This window comes from Eptatretus burgeri, chromosome 1 (assembly GCF_056783735.1).
Source record: "Eptatretus burgeri isolate ZD-2024b chromosome 1, Ebu_testis_v1, whole genome shotgun sequence".
Classification (NCBI taxonomy): Eukaryota; Metazoa; Chordata; class Myxini; order Myxiniformes; family Myxinidae; genus Eptatretus; species Eptatretus burgeri.
Genome location: NC_140961.1, coordinates 38,014,480 through 38,037,100, shown reverse-complemented (window position 1 = coordinate 38,037,100; position 22,621 = coordinate 38,014,480). Strand labels below are relative to the sequence as shown.

The window sequence follows — 22,621 nt, the reverse complement described above, 5'->3', positions numbered from 1 at the left end:
CCAGAGGTATTCCTGGGGGTGTGGGGGAGTGAATGCAGTGCATGGAGAGTGAGGAATAGTCTTTGATGAAGAGAGCAACTCCTCCACCAGGACGAGGCTCAGGGTCTGTCATACCGGAGGAGGGATTAACCAGGGTGAGATACTTGGGAGTCAGAGGTGTCTTGAGGGAGGAAAGTTTCTGTTCAGAAGTTTGTCTGGTTTGTCAGAGGCAACCTGTATGGAAAGATCTGAAAGGTTTGAGCGAAGGCCCTGGATATTTGAGGTCCACACTTTTAATGAAGTGGGACGGTAGGAGGCTTTGGGTGCAGGGGGTGGGAGGGGAGGGGGAGGGTCGGACAAGGGAGGAGGGGGGGAGGTAAGTAGGGTTGTTTAAAGAGTGTGGGGGATTGCAGAATAGCTCTGGGAGGGGGCTGGATGAGGAGGAGAAAAGGCTCTGTGGTGCTGGGGGAGAGGGGGCAGAAGGCAGTTGAGGATTTGAGGAGGTGGAGTGATGAGATGGAGGTGAGAGAGAAGGGGAAGGAGGCAGCTTTGTGGATGAGGGAGGGCAAGTTTGAGAAGGGTGTGTGATGGGTGAGTGAGGGGTGTGAATGGTGGGAGAAGAGTGAGTGGGGAGAGTTGAGGGAGAAAGGTGAGGGGGGAGTTTTTGAGAAAGGTGAAAGGGAGGCTTGGAGGGAGAAGAGTGTGATGGTTGCTTTGAGAGGGAGGGGTGCGAGGGGTGAGTTGGCACTGAAGTTAGGTAAAAAGAATGGTTGGTGGAAAGTGAACACTCATAACTAACTGGGTTTTAAAAAATTTTTTAGGTCAGAGATGCGATTAAAGATATTTCTTGATGGATGCAATAAAGGCGAATTCAGAGAATGGAGAGAAGAAACGCTGTAACGGTTCGATTTTTTTTTTTTTTTTTTTTTTTTTTTAAACAAGGTATGAGGGAAAGGTCGAATTGAGAGCAGTCTGTTGAAATAGTCGAAGAGTAGTACATTATGATACAGTAATGAGTACCACACATTTGAAAGAGGAAGATGAAGCATTATAAGAGATCGTTTTTATTATCCCCCGCCGCGTGGTGGAAGGGGGATATTGTTGTCACCGGGGTCTTCCGTCCGGCTGGCTCGGCGTCAACATTTATAGCTGTGAGTGCGATAACTCATAAACTGTTCGCCGTATCGTTTTGAAATTTGGGTCACACATGTACCACCTGAAAAGGAAGAACCCGATTGATTTTGGGCATGGCCGGATCCAAGATGGCCGACTGGGGTGGCCATCTTGAAAAAAAATGTTTCAATGGTGGGGGATTCCCCATTTCTGATGGGTATATTTATTATTATGATTATTATTGTTTGAGAGAGTTTTCATTAGATTAGTTCATGGAAAGGTTGTAGAAAAAAATTGAGAGGTGAATGGGGAATTTGGATCGGTAAACACAGTGGGTGGAAACGGATCACGTGGTTACGGGAGGTGTATAGTCAAGAGTGAATTTATTTATTTTAAATAAGGCTTGCGTAACATTCGGAAAAGGGAAGGTTGAAGGAAAATCGTGGAGGTGTATGGTGAATTTGGAACTGTAAACGCAGTGTGAAGCTGCTGGGTCGATGAAAAATACCAGGAAGAGTAGAGAGAGACACGTGGTTCCAGGAGGTGTTTCGATAGAAAGGATACAAGGAAGATTATTATTTTTTGATGTATTTTGAAGAACAGGTAAGATTCGGGAATGGATGGTTGTGGGAATAAATCGTGAAGGTAATGGCGAGATTGGGTCAGTTCAAGTGGAATAAAGATGGTGTGCCGGCAGGAGGAAGAAGAGGAAGAAGAAGGATCGGGACTCGTGGGTGTGCAGGGAGAAAGGTTTTTTTGTTGTTGTTTTGGATTTAAGACAAGAAACAGTGTTTCAATTGGGAGGGATGGGGGATGTTGGGAAAGTGGGGAAAATAAAAATTGAAGGTAATAGTGAGAGAATACAAATAAAAACAATCATACACCTCTAGGGGAAGGATGAGTAGGTCTCAAGGAACTCAGTAAGACAAGGTCGACGAAAACTCACAAAATAGCACGATTTTTGAAACAAAACCGAACTCGGAACACACAGAAACATGTCGGTGACAAAATAGACAGTTAAAACGGGACAAATAACGACCGGAAACTTAACTTTGAGAAAGTCGGCAGAGAGACCTGCCGACACTCCAAACCCAGAACTGGAAGTTCTGAACCCAGAAGGATTTGACCCCTGGTTCATGCCCCAGGGGGTGGGGACTTGGGGTCAGAGGGCAAAATGGATTTTTTTTCTCTCTCTCTCAAAATTTGTTGTTGGGTAATGCTGTTGGAACTTTTTGCCATCTTTCAACTTTGCTTGAGGTGGGAAGCATGGGGATTTGCGATGGTACGCCATCGACTTCACTCGAGTTCGTATTGGAATCTTTCAAGGTTGAGGCAAAATTTGTTTGCATTTTTGTCCTATTTTCTCCAATTTGAATAGAAATTGACACATTATAGTTGTATGGGAGTAACATTTACATTCAAGGTTACGGTCGGCTGTGCGATGATGATAGCGTGTCCAAACTGCATCATTGGGACATCGTGCTTGATTTTGTTCTTGGTCGAACTTTGCTCTCGATCGTTTCGTGGACTGACTCTGTTCGCAGGTGCTATAAAGTGAATGTTCGTTTTGTGTTGTTGCTTGGTCTGCACGAAGGCTGTGCAATTGGCAAATGCTATTACATTGGGATTAATGAACGGGTGGATGTGAACTGCATATGATGTCGTGTTCACGTCCCACATCCAGCTTATCGTGTTGTTCACCACAAAGATTTAAGCTGACCCCCTGTCTCTTGGCTCGTTGATTTGTTGTGCTGAATCTTGCTTTTGTTTCCTGGTAGGCCATGTAGTGACCACGACGCAGGGAAACTGGTGGAGTGTCAACCAGCCTACAATGATCATTACGTCGCCCTCTGTCCAGTCTTTGCGGAGCATATCTGGTAAGAATCGCACTTCATATGGCTGTTTGCATTTGACTATCTTTCATCTGTTCTCGTGTGAGGATACTCCTTCACATGATTACACAACAAAAGCTTTGAGGCTTGTATTGTTTTAATGCATGTTCACAGTGTTCATATTATGGTTCAACAAAGCTAAAACAGTCTGTGCACTCCATCAACAAACTTGATTTTGGTGGAAACCAAGGTTGAGTTCTTGTGTGAAAACAAACATGGCTATGTGAAATGAGTATGCAAATTGGCAGCAATGGCAGTTTGCAAAAATGGCTCTCATATTGTATGTGACCACCATTAACCCCAATAGCTTTTGTTGGCTTAACGGTTAAGGTGGCTCAGTCCTGAGTTTGAGCCCCTGTTGTGCTGTTATCACAACACCAGGTGGGTTGACTTGGCCTGTCATCCTCCCGAGGTTGGAAAAATGAGTACCGACTTGCTTGGAATAATGCGCGATTCGAATATCCTTGGTGGGAGTGGTGACCCATTCAGGATTGTGCCCCCATAGCCAAGGAAAACCCTCCTTGGAAAGCCCCATGCATCTGAAGAAGTCAAAGGAGGAGTTGTTCTTCATTAACCCCAATGCAACTTTGGACTCGTCGTATCGTCAAAATTGGATTATCCAGCTCTCGCTGTGACATGCTGCGCCGCTCTTTGATCAGAACCACTTCCAGTTGATCAAGAGCCTGTGGGATAACTTTTACCAAAAACCAGACTTGGTATCATAATGGTTAGAGTGTTGGTTCAGTGTCTGGGAGGTCAGCGTTTCGAACCCGACCCCAGTTGAGTCATACCAAACACTCTAAAAATGGTTTGTGCTGCTTCATTGCTTGACTCTCAGCATTTACAAAGGATAGAGCATGAATAAACAACTATCGGCTGGCAACCATTACACAGACTTTGGTGGGCCTCATGGCCTCTTGCGTTTAATTTTTAACAAAGATGAATTTGGGACTTTGTTGTTGAGCCACAGAGATGACTGCAGGCATAATTATCTCATCCCCATATTTCACCCGTCATTTTATCCCTCCGAATGATGACAAGATCGGTTCTTCGACCAACTTGAATGCCAGACCACACCATCGGGCTGCCCTTACCAAAACCACTCGTCGTATTGCACAATTTGCAAATCACTACCCACCTTGTCTCTAGACTCGATTGCGTCTGTCATTGAAGTCAAAGCAGGATCTGCATGTGTCGCTGAAAAGAACATTGCGCCAATGGTTCATCCTCCGGTCGTAAGTTATTGTTCATGACGTTATGTTGGAGAGAGGCGGGCAAATGGTCTTCTGGACCTCGTACCATCATCAAGAAGCCTGTTTCCAAACTCTGGGTCGAAGCTTGATTGATTGCTCTTTGCAAGTCATTCTGGAGATATTGTGCTTTTGAAAAGTGGTTCGTTTTGGGAAATGTGAAAAGACAGCGATGCTCACAAGGGGTTGTATCCCCTAGGTGACCTGAATGAGTCTCTCCATGACCCTTCCGGTCTGCCAGCACCTTATAAACGACACTTATGAATGTTGTCTGGCAAGCAACGACAGTCTGGGCTAACCTTCCTTGAATGATCTAAATGGTGTAGAACAGTACATTAGGTGCATAATAAGGTCTGACCAATCCAACCATTACAAAACTGACTTTGTACCACATTAGTCAATTTTTGAGGCCATTCACTTAGGTTGTGTGCAGCAGAGGTGTCAACAAGTTACTTGGGGCAAGTCTCAAGTCAACTCTCAAGTCATTGAGGGCAAGTCTCAAGTCGCATCTCAAGTCTTTGAGGGCAAGTCTCAAGTCGCATCTCAAGTATTTGAGAGAAAGTCTCAAGTCGCATCTCAAATCACTGGAGCATTCCTTCCGTCTTCAACTTGTCAAGTCCCAGATTTACTTATCAACCTTTGCGTACAAGCTATCGAGGAATTAAGACACTGGGCTTCATTTATTGCAATATATTCTGAAAAGCTGTTCACCTTGAGTTTTTATTTGTGAACTTCATACAGTGGACATTTTTTTTTTTTGCTTTCTTCCCAGGAAAAATATATTTACTGTATGTTAAATTTACTTCTTCTATCCAGTGTACCTACTCCAACTAATGTACATGAGACTTGTCGGTAACCTCAGCTTATGTTTAAATGGTCTTCACGTAGAATCAAAGCATTCATTGTGGAACGGAAAAGGAGATTTTAATAATTTATATTTGTACATTTTTTTTTTTTAATTTATTCGGACGTTAAAATAAAACATTCATTATATCTTATTTGCTTTAATTTTCGTCTTTAAAGGTACCGTACTTTTTCTTTTTTATTTTTGAAAAGATAAGTCGTGAATAATTTGCAATTATTGATGAAGTTTAAATAGTCCAAGGAAACTGACATATTTTGATCATCACAAAATATTTTTCTCGGGTTGAGGGATGCACAGGGTTAGCGATCAGGGGCCAAGTTTCCCTCGACATGAATGTTCATCGTTTTGAATGAAGTTTTCCCACGTAGTCACGTTGGCAAGACTGGTGCTTTCTGATTGCACGTGGTGTCCTGTCTGAAGAGTGTACACTCCCTTTAACCTCAGTGGCGAACGGTATGCGACCGTGCGTGCCGGTTTGCTGCACATGTACAGTATACACGTATAAGGTATGTGTCGTCATTGACCTGGCACGTCCACTATGGGAAATCGTTTACCATTTATTTCAAACCCAATTTTAATTCGATGATTATTTTCCAAACTTTGTCAACAAGTCATTATAAACTCGAGTTGCAAGCATGTCACACATCCCAAGTCTGAGTTTCAAATCAATTTGTCAAGTCACAGTGAAGTTGCAAAATTTTGCAACTTGAGACCGAGTCGCCTACTGTGGTGTGCAGACATGTTGTCGGTTTTTGGGGGAGGCGTGATTTGCATGTGAATTTCCAGGTTTGCTCAGTTCAGTCGAGGACAAGTTTATCGTCAAATGTTGCACGCTCAATTTCCTGGTTTAGTTTCTTCAGTCATCGCCACGATTTCATCGTGTTACTTTAGAAATCTCTGAAATGAGAAACCATGGTGTATTCTGCCTTTTAAAAATTGTCACTTGATATATTGAGGAGTATATTATAATCGTGCTGTCTTTGCCCAACATCGAGTCATTCATTGTGGTTGCCAGTTATGCCAAAAGTGATTGCCGTCGTCACTGTGCTAACAGTTGATAGCTCTTGGGACTGACGGCACAAGCTCATAACCTATCAAGTTATTGATTCACGAGCACCAGCCAGAGTGACCACTATATTCATGATGTCTGTCTGTGTGTCTGTGTTGGGTAGTCGATGTAGTCGAAAAAAAAAAAATTTTTCAAAAGAATTTTTTTTTGAGATTTGTTCTCCCCTTATTATCAGTATTTAAAATGGCGACTTCAGTTAATACAATGGCGATTTCGATGAAACTTGGTTGGTAGGTTCATACCATGACCTAGATGTGTGCAAATGAGAACCGTTGCTATGGACACCATTGTTGCCTAGCAACGGGACTTTGAAATTTTTGAAAAATCATAAAAAATTTATTTTTTCGAAAATCAAAAATCAGGCCACGAGCGACTGTGGGCAGTACGTTCAGCCATATTGTCAAAAATTTCCAGCCAGATCCTATGAAAACTGTCGGAGAAGAAAGACTTTGAATGAACCCTGGTCGAAAACAATAAAAAAACGAAGTTCGTGATATCTCAGAGACTATGAGTCAGATATACATGAAACTGGTAGTGTAGGTTCATGGTATGTCCTAGTTATGTGAGAAAGAAGCGATGCTATGGACCCCTCCATTGCCTAGCAACGGCCGACTACCCATGTTCGCCTACCGGCTTGTTGGGTAGTCGATAAAGTCGGAAAAAAAATAAATTTTGATCTACCCTTATTATCACTTTTTCCGTCGATATGTTTGTCTGCATGTATGTCTGTGTCTGTCTGTTCGGTCCAGTGCTCCGTTAATACGATGGCGATTTCGATGAAACTTGGTGGGTAGGTTCATACCATGACCTAGTTGTGTGCAAATAGAACCGTTGCTATGGAGACCACCGTTGCCTAGTAAAGGGACTTTTAAATTTTTGAAAAGTCATAAAAAAATTGTTTTTTTCAAAAATCGGGCCACGAGCGACTGTGGGCAGTACATTCAGCCATATTGTCAAAAATTTCCAGCCGAATCCTATGAAAACTGTCAGAGAAGATAGACTTTGAATGAACCCTGGTCGAAAACAATAAAAAAACGAAGTTCGTTATATCTCAGAGACTACGAGTCAGATATACATGAAACTGGTATGGTAGGTTCATGGTATGTCCTAGTTATGTGTGAGAAAGAACCGTTGCTATGGACCCCTCCGTTGCCGAGCAACGGCCGAAAAACCTCTAAATGTGGGGGTATTTTAACGAAAAAAACAATCTGCAGCATTAACCCTTGAAGATCATGAATTTTTTTGTGCTTAATCCTCAGGTCATTCCCCAGCGAACGGGCCCATCGCGTCAGGTTCTATTGGGTAGGCGACTACCCATGTCCGCCTACCGGCTTGTCTGTCTGTGTGTCTGTCTGTCCAGAGCATAACTCTGTGGACTTTGATCCGATCTTGAGGAAACTTGGTTATGTGTTCGATATCAATGTCTAGTTGTGTTTTCCTGGATGAGGGCGTGCTATGCCCATTGTGGGCGGAGCCACGCCCAAAAAATGGCCATTTTTATGGGGTAGTCGGATTAAAAATCTATCTTCTCGGGAATTGACTGAATGGAATGGGTTCTTCGGTATTTGAATAGCAAAATGAATTATCTAAAACTTTTTGTTGTCCGATTTTTCATTTTCCTCCCAAGGTCAAGGTCACAAAGTCAAAAACTTAGAAAATTGCGAATTTTGACATAAAAATCATATGACCGCCCAAACTTTGAGAGCTGGGATGACAATATTTTTTTATGCATAATCTTGAGGTCATTCCCCATCTAAAGTCTTGAAACCATTTTGCTCGATCTCGAACACCTTGCCTGTGGCGCCCCCTTCAAGTTTGTTTTTACACCAATTTCATCAAAGTATGGATAATCCGAGGAGTGCGAAATGCCATATAGCGTATATGACGTTGTATTGTTCCTGGAATGTTCCAGAGGAAGTTTTTCACCAAAGGTCATAATCCTTGCCCGTTGACCTTTAAAGGCCACAAAGGTAAAATTTTCAAAGTTGTGGGTATCGAACCGGGTTTTCGACATTCTTCGAACTAACTCCAATAAGCTACGACACGTATCCTGTTTCCTTATTTTAATGTCCACAACATTGTTTTGTGACCTTTAAAGGTTATGCAAAGGTCAAATTTTTAAAGTTGTTGAACGAAACTGGGTTTTCAACAATTTGCAGCTCATAACCTGTCATCCGTACCACATCATGTTGATCATTTTTATAACTTGGTCAAAAATTATCACATTGTCTCATCCTTGACTTCTGCAACAATCTACATCGTCAAATACCGCTCATGAACCATCGTCATCTTCAGACTTGTCCAGTCTTGCTTTTATTAGTGATTTAATCTGATGCTAATGTAAACTGTCAGTTGTGCACTAGTGCTTCACAGAGGGTTGGTTGTTACTTTTGCATAGAGTTTGATCAACCAACTGCCATCGCTGCTCGTACTCGCTTTTTGATGTCAAATATCCTGTAGTCCCCTTTGAGACTAGTCGCTCAGTAGTTGCGTCCAAGTACCGTCCAATTTCAAGATTCCTTCACTGTCTACATCTGGAAGAGAGACAGCTACCATCAGGAATTAATTCCCACAGAAGCGACATCGTGACACCCTCGCGTATGTACACCTAGAGTGCTAAAAGTGCTTTTTGTTTCCGTATTCCAATTTGGTTTTATCTTTTAACCCTTTGAACCCTGAGCTCCTTGGACTTTCGGCTCCCTCGAGAAAAATCCGGCTGCTCGGACATCTGGAGGTTTCAATAGTGGCCAGTAAACCAGCCTCTCGGGTAGATGGAAGTTTGACTCGCAGCTGGTAAAACGGTTGCCAGGGTTCAAAGGTTTAATGGGAGTTACCTGAACTTCCAAAAATAAGGTAATGAGCTGTTGATGCAGTACTCAAACCTGAGTATTTCGGCTTATTACTATGCCATAATTTTTTTTTAATACATTGTTGACGCTCGTGGAAGAGCTTTAGCAGAATCGAATGTAAGAAAATGGAAAGGGGGCAACGCCAACAGCAGACTAGAAGTGAAAGTGAGATCAAGGGGTGGCGGTGAAGGACACTTGGGGTGAACAAGCTACACACAGGCTGTATAAAACACAAGAAGAGGAAGGAGGAAGCGGGGATGAAATATAAAAGGAACAAACCAACCGACAACGAAGAAATTAAAAGAGGTGAGGGAGGGAGGGGTGGGGGAAATCACAATAACCTGGAAAAGGGGAGTGCTTGGTAATAGACATTTGGGGTAGAAGAGATCATGAGCATGGATAAAAGATGACTTGAGATCGTGGTAAACAGCTGTCTTGAAGCCCCAGAAGGAAGAATGGGACTGAACACACTGGGGAAGTGGGTTCCACAGACGATGGACTGCAACCTGAAATGACGAATTGTGCTCAGAAAATGGATTTTGCTTCCATCTCTCAATTATCTGATTTTATATGGTTTTGGATAGCTGACAATGTGCCTGACCTTGTGTAAAAAGTTTGACTGAAATGCTGCCAGTTATTTCATCCAGAGAGGTCAAAGGAGGTCATGTTGAGCTAAAAAGTGTCATTTTAGCCCTGATGGCAACTTCACAGTGCAGTATTTTCCCTGTGAAATATATTTCAGGCTCAGTATTCTGGACAATCGTGGAGATTCTTGGGAACTTCTGGCAAACCGACTTTGAAGCCTTTGAGTGGTACATATTTGATTCAGTAAGATTGTGGAAATTATACTTTTGTCAAAAATATTGTAACTGTAGCTTTTGATACCTCTAAGCTTAAATATCACGAACAGGATCCGTTCTGGAGCTTAAATATCTCAAACGATCCATTTGTGTGCAGATAAAACTACGTGAGAAAAAAGATTGATGTCTGCAATAACGGAAGCGACAGCAGGGGGCACACCAATGAAAATGGTTCTGGAGCTTATTGGTGCCAAGTTATTTGCCAGGTAGAGCAAGATGACATCTGGTGGGAAGCCTGTGTCATGTGCTCTGATGAAATATGCCCATATAACAAGACTTTATGTACTATTGGACATTGAGCCAGTGTTAATAGGGCATCTCATGATCATATTTTATTGGCAAAGGCATTACATTTTCCATCACACTCATCACACTTCACGATGCCAAATGAAACTGATAATTTTGTATGTAGTAACACTGGGACACAAATTCATTCTTCTATTACATTATATAAATTCATCATATTTAGTATGCAGTAACACGCATAAATGCAACAAAATGTTGGCATTTTAGATTGATCATCTGTCATCAGCCCCATCGTCACAATATCGACACCCCCACCACCACACAGGCGCTGGTCTTGGTCAGTTGCGGTATAATTTTTCACAATTCTTGTGCCCACAAAAATCATTGCAAGACAAACTCAACCCACACCATGAGCACAGCCCTCCTTCACAGTGAGTTTACACACAGTTACAATCAGCATTCTCTTTGAGGGCTCACTCTGGGGCCGAGGCCACAGTCATCCATGTGATCGTTCTTTGTTTGATACTGTCCATCCATGTCCATCGGGGGATGGAGAATTTATCATATCATGGGGACAACCCTTCGAAGCCAAGTAAACAGTATCTTAGCAGATAATTTTTTTTTTGTATACCTTGTCAAGGCTCGTATGAGAGCTAACACACAACACACAGCAAGGGGGGCATGAGACAAGAGGGGTGGGAGTGGGAAGGACAAAACAATGGGGAACAGAGACATTAGGAGATCTGTGGAAGGGAGAGGGATGTGGCGGGGAACACAGGGTATACAATATGGACATTACAGGGACTTTCAGGAATGAAAGCAGGGAATTTGAAGGAGATCGGTTTGGGGTGGATTAACGGGGATCCTAGAAAATAATTAATATCCAAGAAATTAATAATATCCTAGATTAATATCCTAAGAATTAATATCCCAGAAAATATAGAGGATTTGGTTGGGGGATGATAATAGGTGGTGGAGAACAGCTGTTTTGAAGGCCTGGAGGGAAGAATGGGATTGAAAAGAGTGAGGGAGTTTATTCCAAAGGTGGGGAAAAAGAGGAATGAAAGAGTGAAGGTGAGCAGTGATTCATGATTTTGGTAGTTTTACCAGAAGGGGGTTGTTGGCGGACCTTGAGTGCCTTGTGGAAATATGGTGGGGACACATCGCAGACAGAGCAATGAGGGGGGGGGCGAGACCAGATAGGAGACAGTAGAAGACATTGACCAGCGACCTGCCTGCGGTGAGAGTGAGAGGCCCAAATACTCAGCCTCATCGCGGGAGATACCAATGATCCGAAATGCCTTGGTTTCCACATTCTGAAGCTGAGAAAGGTGGGAGGCAGGAGCACCAGCTCAGAGGGGAGAGCAGGACTCCATCAGGCTGCGGACAAAAGCTTTGTATGTGGTCCGGAGCTGAGGTGGGCCGAGGAAGAACTTTGCACGACGGAGGATTCCCAGTCGGCAACTAGCTTTGGAGATCAGGTTGGAAATGTGGCTTTCCCAGGAAAGATCATGGCAGATAGTAGGACCCAGAAGCTTGAAAGAAGGACTTCTTCCAGAGGATTGTTGAGAAAGTAGATGGGGGGGGGGATGTCTCTCCAAAAAAAACAGTGGATGTCTCTCCAAAAGGACCGTCTGGAACCTCCTCCCCCCCCCCCCCCACACTTTCTCAACAATCCTCTGGAAGAAGTCCTTTCATTCAAGCTTCTGGGTGTCACTATCTGCCATGATCTTTCCTGGGAAAGCCACATGTCCAAGCTGGCCTCTAAAGCCAGTCACCAACTGGGCATCCTCCGTCATGCAAAGTCCTTCCTTGGCACACCTGAGCTCCTGACCATGTACAAAACTTTCGTCCACAGCCTGATGGAGTACTGCTCTCCTGTCTCGGCTGGTGCTCCCACCTCTCACCTTTCTCGGCTTCATGCTGTGGAAACCAAAGCATTCAGTATCATTGGTATCTCCCATGATGAGGCTGAGTCTTTGGGTCTCTCACTCTCTCACCGCAGGCAGGTCGGTGGTCTTTGTCTTATACCATCTCCTTTCCAGCCTCACCCCTCCCCTGCTCTGTCTGCTATCTGTCCCCCCCCCCCAGATATCCTGAGGGCGCTCAAGGTCCGCCACCCTCTGGTAAAACTATCAAGAATCACTGCTCACCTTCACTCTTTCATTCCCCTTTTTTTCTCCACCTTTGGAACAAACTCCCTCACTCTGTTCAATCCCATTCTTCCCTCCAGGTCTTCAAAACAGCTGTTCACCAACATCTCTTACCTTCCTCCATCCAAAACCATGATCTTTTCTTCCCCCGTTAATCCACCCCAGACCCACCTCCTTCAAATTCCTTGCTTTCCTTCCTAAAAGTCCCTGTCGTGTAAGGATGCGAAAGTCCCTGTTGCGTCCATCTTGTTTACCCTGTGTACCCCGCCCCGTCCCTCTCCCTTCCACAGATCTCACGTCTCTCTTCCCCACTGTTTTCCTTCCCTCTCCCGCTCCTCTAGTCTCCTGCTCCCCTTGTTGTGCGTTTCTGTGTGTTTGCTCTCATACGAGCCTTGACAGTGTATACAAAAAACAAACTGAAATTACATAAGTATAATATCAGATCATGCCCATCCTTAATATTGGACATAAACTTACTGTTGCATTCAATATGATTATTTTTACCTCTCAGGTGCAGTTCTTGGTTTATGTTTCTTCAACAGGAATCTGCAATGTTCCTTGTAGCAAAGTTTATGATATCTGACTTCAAGGGTGACGGTCTTTTTCTCTGATATACATCAGGATGCTTTCATCGTGTTTCAGTGGCAGCTTCCAGTAGTTTTCCTGAAAAGTCATCCAAGTAGGCAAAAAATTCTTTGCATTTACCTCGGGTTACCAGATTTGAATTCCCCCCCCCCCAAAAAGAGGCCGCTCCCAAAGGAGGGAGAGGCCAAGGCCCCTTCCGAAAAAAAAGAGGCCGCTCCGAAAGGAGGGAGCGACCGCTCCGGAAGGAGGGAGAGGCCAAGGCCCCTTCCGAAAAAAAAGAGGCCGCTCCGAAAGGAGGGAGCGACCGCTCCGAAAGGAGGGAGAGGCCAAGGCCCCTTCCGAAAAAAAAGAAGCCACTCTTTTCAAGAGTTTCCTTTCCGTATTGAGCAATCGTATCAGCAGTCTCATTCGGTGTGTTCCGGATCTCGATTAATTTTGATTGCAAACCGCCATTCTTCCAGTTGAAATTCTGAATTATTACTGGAAATATTGTGCTTGTCCAAGTCCACATGAGATTGTAAATTAATGGCACCTTTATTTGTCACAGAGATGGATGTACGTACCTGCTCTCAATACCAAACACTCGGCTTCCCATTCTTCTTGACCACTTTGAAAACATGGGAATTTTGTCTTTGGTTCTGCAGTGAATTTACACTTTCATCTTGGCATATTAAATAGCTCTTTAATAAAATCAAACAAATGCGTATGGTATGGATACGGACTCCGAAAAGACACTGAATAGTGGACTGAGCATGCCACTGGACTCTCTCTCTCACTGGGAAGTTGGACAGGAAGTGGACACGTGTGTCGATATTCGGACACGGCCATTACGCTATGACGGAGTAGTACAGACTTGTTCCAAACTGTCCTGGTCCAAACATTACATAACCGCATTTTATCACTGTAAGAAAATGTACAAAAATGTTAGACCAATTCAATAATGTAAAAACAGTATTCCAAATCTTAAAATTTATCCCTTTGAAAATGCAAAACTGAAAAGAATGGCAAAATCCCGGACATTTTTTGATGTTTTAAAAAAACTCGGCCAGACCGAGATTTAAGGACCGAAAAGGACGGCACGTCTGGGAAAGACCAGATGTATGGGAACACTAATTTACCTTTTTCACTCATTCAGGAAGTTTGATAGTTTCATACTCTTGGAAGATTTACTGACTAATTTATTAACCTGCTGTCAATGTCTCAGCTCACATTAAGTTGTCTTTTGTTGTTTTAAGAGACACTCTCATGTGGCGGTCCACCTTGTGGCAAATTATGCACATTGCAGATAAGAAGTGGAGGTAATTTTTCCACTTTCTGCTTGGGATGAGGTAGAGGACACACACTGGGGCTGAGGCCACTGCATATGCATAACTAGAACATTCAACTAACCCCTCAAACTCAGAGGTGGGCAGCAGCTTCCTCCTCAGTCGCTTTTTTTCACCAAGTTGGATTAGACACTCATTAATAAAATGCTGATAACAGGTGACATGAAAACCTGCTTCATCAGGAATGTCACTGTACTCGACTTGGACAAGACACTCATGATCCTTTGCAATTACATATTGGAAAGCACTTTCCATTCCTTCCCACTTCATAAAAAAATATTCGCCAATTTACTACATCAAAGTGGAGTAAAATGGCGAATAATGGTAATTTTAAACATTTTTGCAGTGCCGAAAGCACTTCAAAGATGATTATGTGGTTGCTATGATGTGATGACAAACCTGTGACTATTGACGCGGCTCCACGATCATGCACATCATGCACATCATGCACATCATGTGACACAAGCAAGCGCTCTGATTGGTCAAGATTCAAAAAGCAGTGGGCAATTCATACTTCATCATGGAGAAATAGTTCAACCCGAGGGCTTACTAAACATCCAAACTGGCAGGAATCAAGAGTTAACTTTCCAGTACAGTATATGCTAGATCTTATCCTGTTCTCTGAATACAAATACAAGTATTTATATTTTAGACCTTCCGACCTCGGAACGAAACCTTGAGGGCTTCCGTCCATTGTTGGGAGAGTAGAAGCAGAATGTCCAAGATGGATTGACCGGTTCTGAAACCGAACTGATGATCTGAGATTGGGCCATTGGAGAAAAGGCAGGATTTTAAATTCCAATGATAGAGTCCATGACCTTGCTTATCGTTGGAAGCAAGCTGATAGGCCTGCAGTTATGAGGATCAGTTTTTGCACCATGTTTGTGTATTGCGGTGATGTTTGCTAACTTCCAGAGAGACAGAAAGATTTGGTGAACAGAGCAGAAAGGGGATGAGCAAGAGCAGAAGAGCAGATTTTTAGGACGCATGCACTGATGTTGTCTGGGCTTGTCGCAGAATCGGAGTCTAGATTTGCCAGAAACCTCTCCACCTTCTCAGGTGAGAAAGACAGTGTCCCGTTGCAGTTGTGTACGAGAGGGTATAAAGAGTGAGAGGTTGGGTGTGCTAGTTTTGAAAGCAAACACAGAATTGAGGCATTCGGTATTTCCACAAGTCAAATCTGCTATGATGGAAGGGATGGAGGGGGTATACACCAGAGACGGACACTTGCAAGGTGCCACCAAGCCTTTGAAGGAGACAGGTTTGAGAGTTCGGCATTAAGGTTCACCAGTTGTTGTTTTCTGGTTTTCGTGAGAGTGGACACCCATTTGTTCTGGGCTTTGTGGATTGATCTGAGGTTGCCTTCCGTTTGATTTGTCTTCCAGGAAGAGAAGGCAGGTTATTTGAAAGCAACTGCTTTACCACAGGATTCTGTCTACCGGGGTGAGAGGATAGATGTGATAACTGAAGACCTGGATGCTATAAATATGTACTTGAGGGAAAGCAAGCTTGTGTGGAATGATTCCCAGGCAGTATTGATATCAGGAGAAGAGGAAATGAAGGGATCAGTCTTGACATGAGAAGGCAGCTTGCAGTATCAACACCGAATCGATGAAGAAGTATTAACACCCAATCGATTGGCAGGGTGACAGTTGAAATCACCACATATGAGGAAGAGAGTTGGGATTGTTGGTTATAAGATGGTGCATGTTCGCACAGAGGGAGATGTAAATGAGGCATCCTTGTTAGGAGGATGGTACAGCACACATACAAATACGTAGGAGTTGCAGAGGGGAAAGCTCAGCCAAAGGTACTCCTGGGGGTTATGAGGGGTAAGGGTTGTTTATGGACTGTGGGAAATGGAGGTCTTGACATAACCTGTAACTCTGTAACAGGGTTCAGGCCTGTCGAACCGGAAGCAGGGTTGGGGTGGGATGTTGGGGAAGCAAAGAGGGGGCAGGGTATGTCGGAAGCAAAGATGGGGTGATGGGACATGGAATTTGGGGATGCTGAGCAGGGGTGGGTGGACTTGAAACGAGTATCGGGGAACCCTGGTCTTAAGATGACATTGGGGAGGTTAATGACGTGGGAGAGCTTGTCGCCATAGTACCATACGACACACAATACAAAAAGGGTTGGATTTAAGGATTCCTGGTGCAGAGAGACGAAGACAGACTTCAGGACTGGGATGGCGATGATTATTAAAGGCACGAAGAAAGACCGCTGTATGAACACGACGGTGGGCGAGACACGAGTTTGTGAGTGATGCAGGGATGGGTGCGAATGGAAGGTGAGAATGGAAAGCAGACTGGGAGAAAGGTGTTGAGGTAGTATGTCGGATGATTGAACATTTTAATATTGCTTTTTAGAAATGTTTAAATTGATGAAATGAGAGGGAAGGAGAAATAAGTGTGAATATGAGGAAAGAAAGCTCATGACTGAACGAATTGGGAATTAATTCCAATTAATTACGATGATTAATGAAACTTCATTACTATATTTTGAGGGGGAACAAAGGAAAAACCAAAAAAAGTTTTGAAGCAGGTTTATAAAGGGACCGGTTTAATGAGGGCAACATTTAGGAGACTGCTGAACACGTGGTCAATAGAAAGTGGGGTAGACAAACAAAACCTAAGGTAAAGGTTTTCAACAACCAAAAAATTATTTTGTCCTTATTTTATTTCCCTTTATTTTATTAAACAGAACATATAAAGTAGGAATTAAGGTGAGGATTGGGAATAATGGGATAGAGGGGATGGAGACACATTATGGGTATGGGTAACAGTTGGAAAAGAAACCAAAAAATGGGTCGGCCCAAAACGATCCATGCCTGAGATGCAGGATCAAAATCAATATAATGAGCAGGAAAACAAATGCACAGGAGTTGGTGCACAATACCACAAAATCGAACCGCAGCGAAGACTAATCCGGAAGGATTACTTAGCTTTTTGAAGTGGAACACTCGCAGGACCAAGGGAAGCAACCACGACCAGGAAACGGTTGGAAGATGAAGTGATAAATAAAATTTGCTTCAAGATTGGTTCAACCTTTTCTCAACCCTGTCTGTCCATTAGGTTCCTTGCTGTTGTTTCAAAGTTGAGAATGCATTGGTGAAGAGTTTATGTATACAGAACTGGAAAGGAAAGAAGCATTTTTATCATGATTTTACTGTACTCCACTGTTGTGAGTAAAAAGCACACTTTGAAGAATATAAAAAGCATTTATTGAGTGTGGATGATGCCGATAAGAACCGTAGCTTGTTTGACCACAGCTAAACCTTGATAACAGTTCCTTTATCACCCGCACAGGCCTGTTGGGAAATGGCACTGCAAGTGGAAATGGAGATCTTGCTCTTCAAACTTACGCTCAACCAGCCCTCATAAGACATCAGCCACCTCGTAGCCGCCCGACTTCCATTGGCCCTGTAGCGCAGTCCACCTCTGTCTCCCCGGCACGCGTTGTGGTAACGCAGCCCAACACAAAGTACACCTTCAACATCACGGTCTCCCCGAACAAGCCACCGGCCATATCCCCTGGCATCGCTTCTCCCACATATGAGAGTCCGAGCGTACTCGAGGCATTGGAGAGGCACGCGGAGTCTGAGGAGATGTCCAAAGGGAAACTATTTGGGAGCCAGGTCATTGGTGAGGGGTCATCGACGCTGGTGGGACCAGGATCGGAGAAAACATCTGGAATGTACCCTCTAAAGTCAAGCCATGGCTCCGATGACCAAGCTTACACACAAGGTAGAAAGCTTGTGTGTATTGGCGCTGATGATTAATTTGGTTGGGGATGCCATGTAAAATAGATTGTGGGAGGGGAGGAGGAGGGGGTAATCTATTTTTACATGTATATGTGGGAATGGGAGGGTGTTCATGCTGCTGCATTATGTGTAAATGTGGGGTCGAGCGGAGGAGATTATGCGGATAATATATACACATCACAAATATTTGCATTTTGTAATTTTTTTTCCTGATTTTTTTTATTTTATTTTTTAATTTCCATTTATTTTGGTTTTTTGATGATATGTTTCTGCTATTTGACAGATTTATTTCTTTTGAGTTCTGGTGGATTTAGATGATCTGTTTAAGATCCATGCAATATTGCAACGACTTCATCTCTCGATGAGTGACGTTTATTCAATCACTTTTCCTGCCAGTGGAATTTTAGCTAATGTCTCCATTATTATCTCCACCACCGAAGGTGAAGGAGGTTATGTTTTCACCCCTTTCTTTCTGTCTTTCTGTTATTTGCAAATTTTTCAAGTATATTGGACAGTAGATTTTGTCATTCTGTCTGTCTGTCTGTCTGTCTGTCTCTGTTTGTTTGTCTGTCTATCACCTTCAAGTCACAATTTTAAACCGATCTTCACAAAACTTCACCATATGGTAGAGTTTATCATAAGGAAGAAGCCTATTGCTTTTGAGGTCAAAAGGTCAACATAGGCCAAAGGTCATCAACTTTGATAAGATTTCCAAAATCATCAACTTACATCTGATTGACTTGAAATTTGAGGAGGCTATTTCAGGTCACTGAATTCAACCTGTGAATTATTTTTGAGGTCAACATGGACCAAAAGGTCAACATCGGCCGAATTTCTAAAATTGTCAATTTTCATCTGATTGCCTTCAAATTTGTTTTATTGATTTTGCAAGTTTCGTGCTCCACACAACGTCTTGTTACTTGCAAAATCGAAGATTTTTCAAGTTTATTGGTTAGTCGATTTTGTTATTGTCTGTTTGTTTGTCTGTCTGTCTTTGTCGCCTACAGCTCACAATTCTAAACCGATCGTCATGAAACTTTACCAAGTTGCAGAGGTAGTCTCAACCTATTTGGAAGCCAATTGATTTTGAGGTCAAAGGTCATCTTGGTCAAATTTCTGAAAGTAATTTTTCATCCGATTGACTTGAAATTTGAACAAGATTTGCACATTGCATCACTGAATTTGGAAACCAACTATTTTTGAGGTCAAAAGGTCAAAGGTGAACTCAAGGTCAAACTTCTAAAATCATCAAATTTTATTTGAAAAATTGACAATTTACATCCAATTAACTTGAAAGTTGAATGGGATTTGCAAAGTCCATCACTGAATTGGGAAAGAAACCATTTTTGAGGTCAAAAGGTCAAAGGTCAAACTTCTAAAATCATCAACTTCAATGTGAAAATAATTAATTTTCATCCGATTGACCTGAACTTTGATTAGGATTGTCAATTTTAATCTTAATTAAATGGACAATTTGGTGTATTCATGGCAACCTTTGGAGAGTGGGTTGGATTTTGCAAGTATCGTGCTCTGCACAACACATAACATTTTTCTTGTTTGGTTGTTTGTTTATCTGTCTGTTTGTGTACAGGATATCTCAAAAAGTTGTGGATGGATCCGGATGAAATTTTGTGGACAGGTTCGGTGTGTGACAAGGACGAACTGATTAGATTTTGGTGAAGATCCGAATCCAGATCTGGATATGATAATAATTTAATTTTTAAAGTGATTCTTCACCATTGAGAGGTTGGGCCAAAAGTGATATAGGACTGCATAGCATGATATTTAAAAAATGTATTGGGCCCGATATGTTCTGTTCTCATGGCAGACGTATGCACTCTACTGAGTGCCTTTCCAGTTCTTCTGCTGTGTCCATAAGCGTTAGTGATGTTTGTATCCTGGTTTAGTCCCTTCCTCTTCATTTCCCATAACATGGAGTGAGACCTTAATGACACCAAGCTGCTGCTGCGGCTGCCACCCCATATTTTGTACAATACTCCTTTACTGATCTCTATCCCCAGCTAACTCTCTCCACTCTCCTGCCACACCCATCTCGCTTGCATCCCTCCTTACACTCTTCCCATCTCAGCCATGGTCTACCTCCTTTCCTCCGACCTTGCTCCCTCAACCCGGCCACTTTTTTAGCATTCTCTTCCGCCATCTGTATCGGATTCCCAGAACCTCAGCCAGCCCTTTCCATTCTCTCTGTGAAGCTCACTCGTGTCGGTCTCCTCCCTCAGTTCATTAATCCTCCTCCTACCCACCCTCTTCACTCCCGCTGTCCTCCTGACCAAGTTGCTTTTGCAGACCTGCAGCCTTTGTTACTTTCCTGTTAGTACCGTCTTCAATCCCTCTTGTAATGTTTTTACTGCTTTTTAATTTTATTTATTTATTTGTTTTTATCCCGATTGTTGCAATTTATCAAATTTATCACAACTATTTATCAAATTTCATAATCGATGAAATGCAATTTTCTGAGGATTTTTATTTTTGAGAAAATTTTTTTTGCATCTTCACACTTTCTGCAACAATAACGCTGCACCAGTTTCGCTGTTCACTTTGTGTTTGTTTACATGGTCGAGGTTCATGGAAGAGTTAGTACATTGAACGGATCAGGACGTAACAGGATGCAAAAGGAACAGAGAAAGGGCGGAAACAACAACAGCAGAGTACAAGGCCAAGATAGAGGGAGACTTGGACAAACAAAGGACGTGGAGAGGAATGGGGTGCAGGAGAGGATCCCTGGGGTGGACAAGATGCTGCATAGGGTGGACATGATGAATACAGAAGGAAATTCTCAGGAGAGAAAACTTGAAATTTGGAAGGAGGAAGGATTGGGGATGGGGTTGGGGGGCTTAACGAGGGTAGAAGAGATTGTGGTTTTGGATTGGGGATGATCTGAGATGGTGGTGAAAAGCTTTTTTGAATACGTGGAAGGAAGAATGACATTAAATAGAATGTGGAAGTTGTTTTCATTGGCAAGAGAAAAGAAAAACGAACGAGTGGACCTGAGTAGTGATCCTGGATTTGAGTAGTTAAACCAAAAGGGGGTTGATAGTGGACCGTGCGTGCACTGCAGAAACCTCGGGGGGAGGGAGGGGGGTCAACACAGAAAGAGCAGGGTGTGCAAGACCAGAAATGAGGTGGAAGAAGACGGAGTGACCACCGACCTATCTGTGATGCTGTATTGATGGACTCATAGACTTGGCTTCATTGTTGGAGATTCCAATTGTCTTTAAGCTGAGCGTTAAACTGAGCAAGGTTTAAGAAGGTTTAAACTGAGCAAGGAGCAAGAAGCAGGGGAGCCAGCTCAGGGGGAGAGTAGTACTACATCAAACTGCAGATAAAGACTTTGTAAGTGGATAGGAGTTCAGGTGTGCCAAGGAAGGACTTTGCACGACGGGGGATGCCTATTCGGAGGTTGACTTTGGAGGCCAACTTTGAAATGTGGTTTGCCAAAGAAATATCATGGCTGATGATGAGACCTTGGAGTTTGAATGACTAAACCTCCAAAAGAATATTGTTAAGAAAGTAGATGGGTGCAGGGGGGTTGCCAGATGGTCCTTTCAGAGAGAGATGGTGAGAGTGAGATTTGTCAGGGTTGAAAAGACCAAATCACAAGCTGGTCAAACAATTCTGACAAATCTTCTGGAATATGTCAAGGTGTGAAGCAAGGGAAGAGGCTGCTGTATTTGCAAATTTCAGTATATTGCAGAAATTCTAGTGAACCATTCCTTCCATGTAGAAGAACACAATCAGTATCTCGACTGATGTGCCTTTTTTTGGTCTCGGTGACGTGGTTCTCTTCTACTGGGAGCTCTGTGCTTTCATTTCCGGGTCGGACCCGTAAACCCACAACGCATCACCCGTTATCACCTGGGGTAATAATGTTGCATCAGAAACGCATCAAACAAGTTGTATGAAATGAAGACACCATTTTGTTTTTGGTCATCTGTGAGGATGCGCGGAACGAACTTTGCGCTGACGCGCCTCATATTGTAATCGCCTCTCAGTATGGCCTGAACAAGCCAAACGAAAGACTGATCTCTTCCACGATTTCTAGAATGGTTAAACATTGGTTTTCATGGATTACAGTGTTGATTTGAGCAATGTTTTCATCGATTTGTGCTGTTGACAGATGACCGCTTCTTTTGTCATTTTCCAGCAACTCATTTCCTTCCAAAAACCTTTGAAATCACTTGAAAACAGTCCTATTCTTCACAGCTTCATCTGCGTAGATCGATGCAAGCATGTCATGTGTTTCTTTAGCCATCTTGCTAAGTTTAAAGCAAAATTCATGTTTGCACATTGCTCAAACTTTGACATTTTCTACAACAGTGCCAGACACCACAAGCACGTGCTCGCACAAAGCAGTGCCATGGTGCACTGCCACGTAGTAAAATGGTGTTTGTTGCGTGCTGGCATGTGAGAAGGTTCACAAAATAAGCTCCGCCTACTGACCTCAACAACGGTCATGCATTCATTAGTAGCGGCATCATTCACCAAACTTTTTGATCACACCTTGTATTACTGCACTGGCATGGACATATACTCGGTAGAGCGCATACCTCCGCAACGCAATGCCTGATCCATGAGAACATATCGGGCCCAATACATTTTTGAAATATCAAATCTCTCAATGGTGAAGAATCACTTAAAAAAAAATTTTTTT

At 43.0% G+C, this 22,621-nt stretch overlaps 1 protein-coding gene across 8 annotated transcripts in view; it reads left to right on the top strand.

The window, feature by feature from the left end:
• Positions 1 to 22,621, top strand: part of TAB2 (TGF-beta activated kinase 1 (MAP3K7) binding protein 2) — a 117,648-nt gene that overhangs the window by 76,950 nt on the left and 18,077 nt on the right. For all 8 annotated transcript variants that reach the window (XM_085879785.1, XM_085879775.1, XM_085879766.1 and 5 more), the window contains 2 exons: positions 2,871 to 2,969; positions 17,495 to 17,932. In XM_085879785.1, coding sequence (XP_085735911.1) covers positions 2,871 to 2,969; positions 17,495 to 17,932 — 537 coding nt within the window. The remainder of the gene's footprint in view (positions 1 to 2,870; positions 2,970 to 17,494; positions 17,933 to 22,621) is intronic.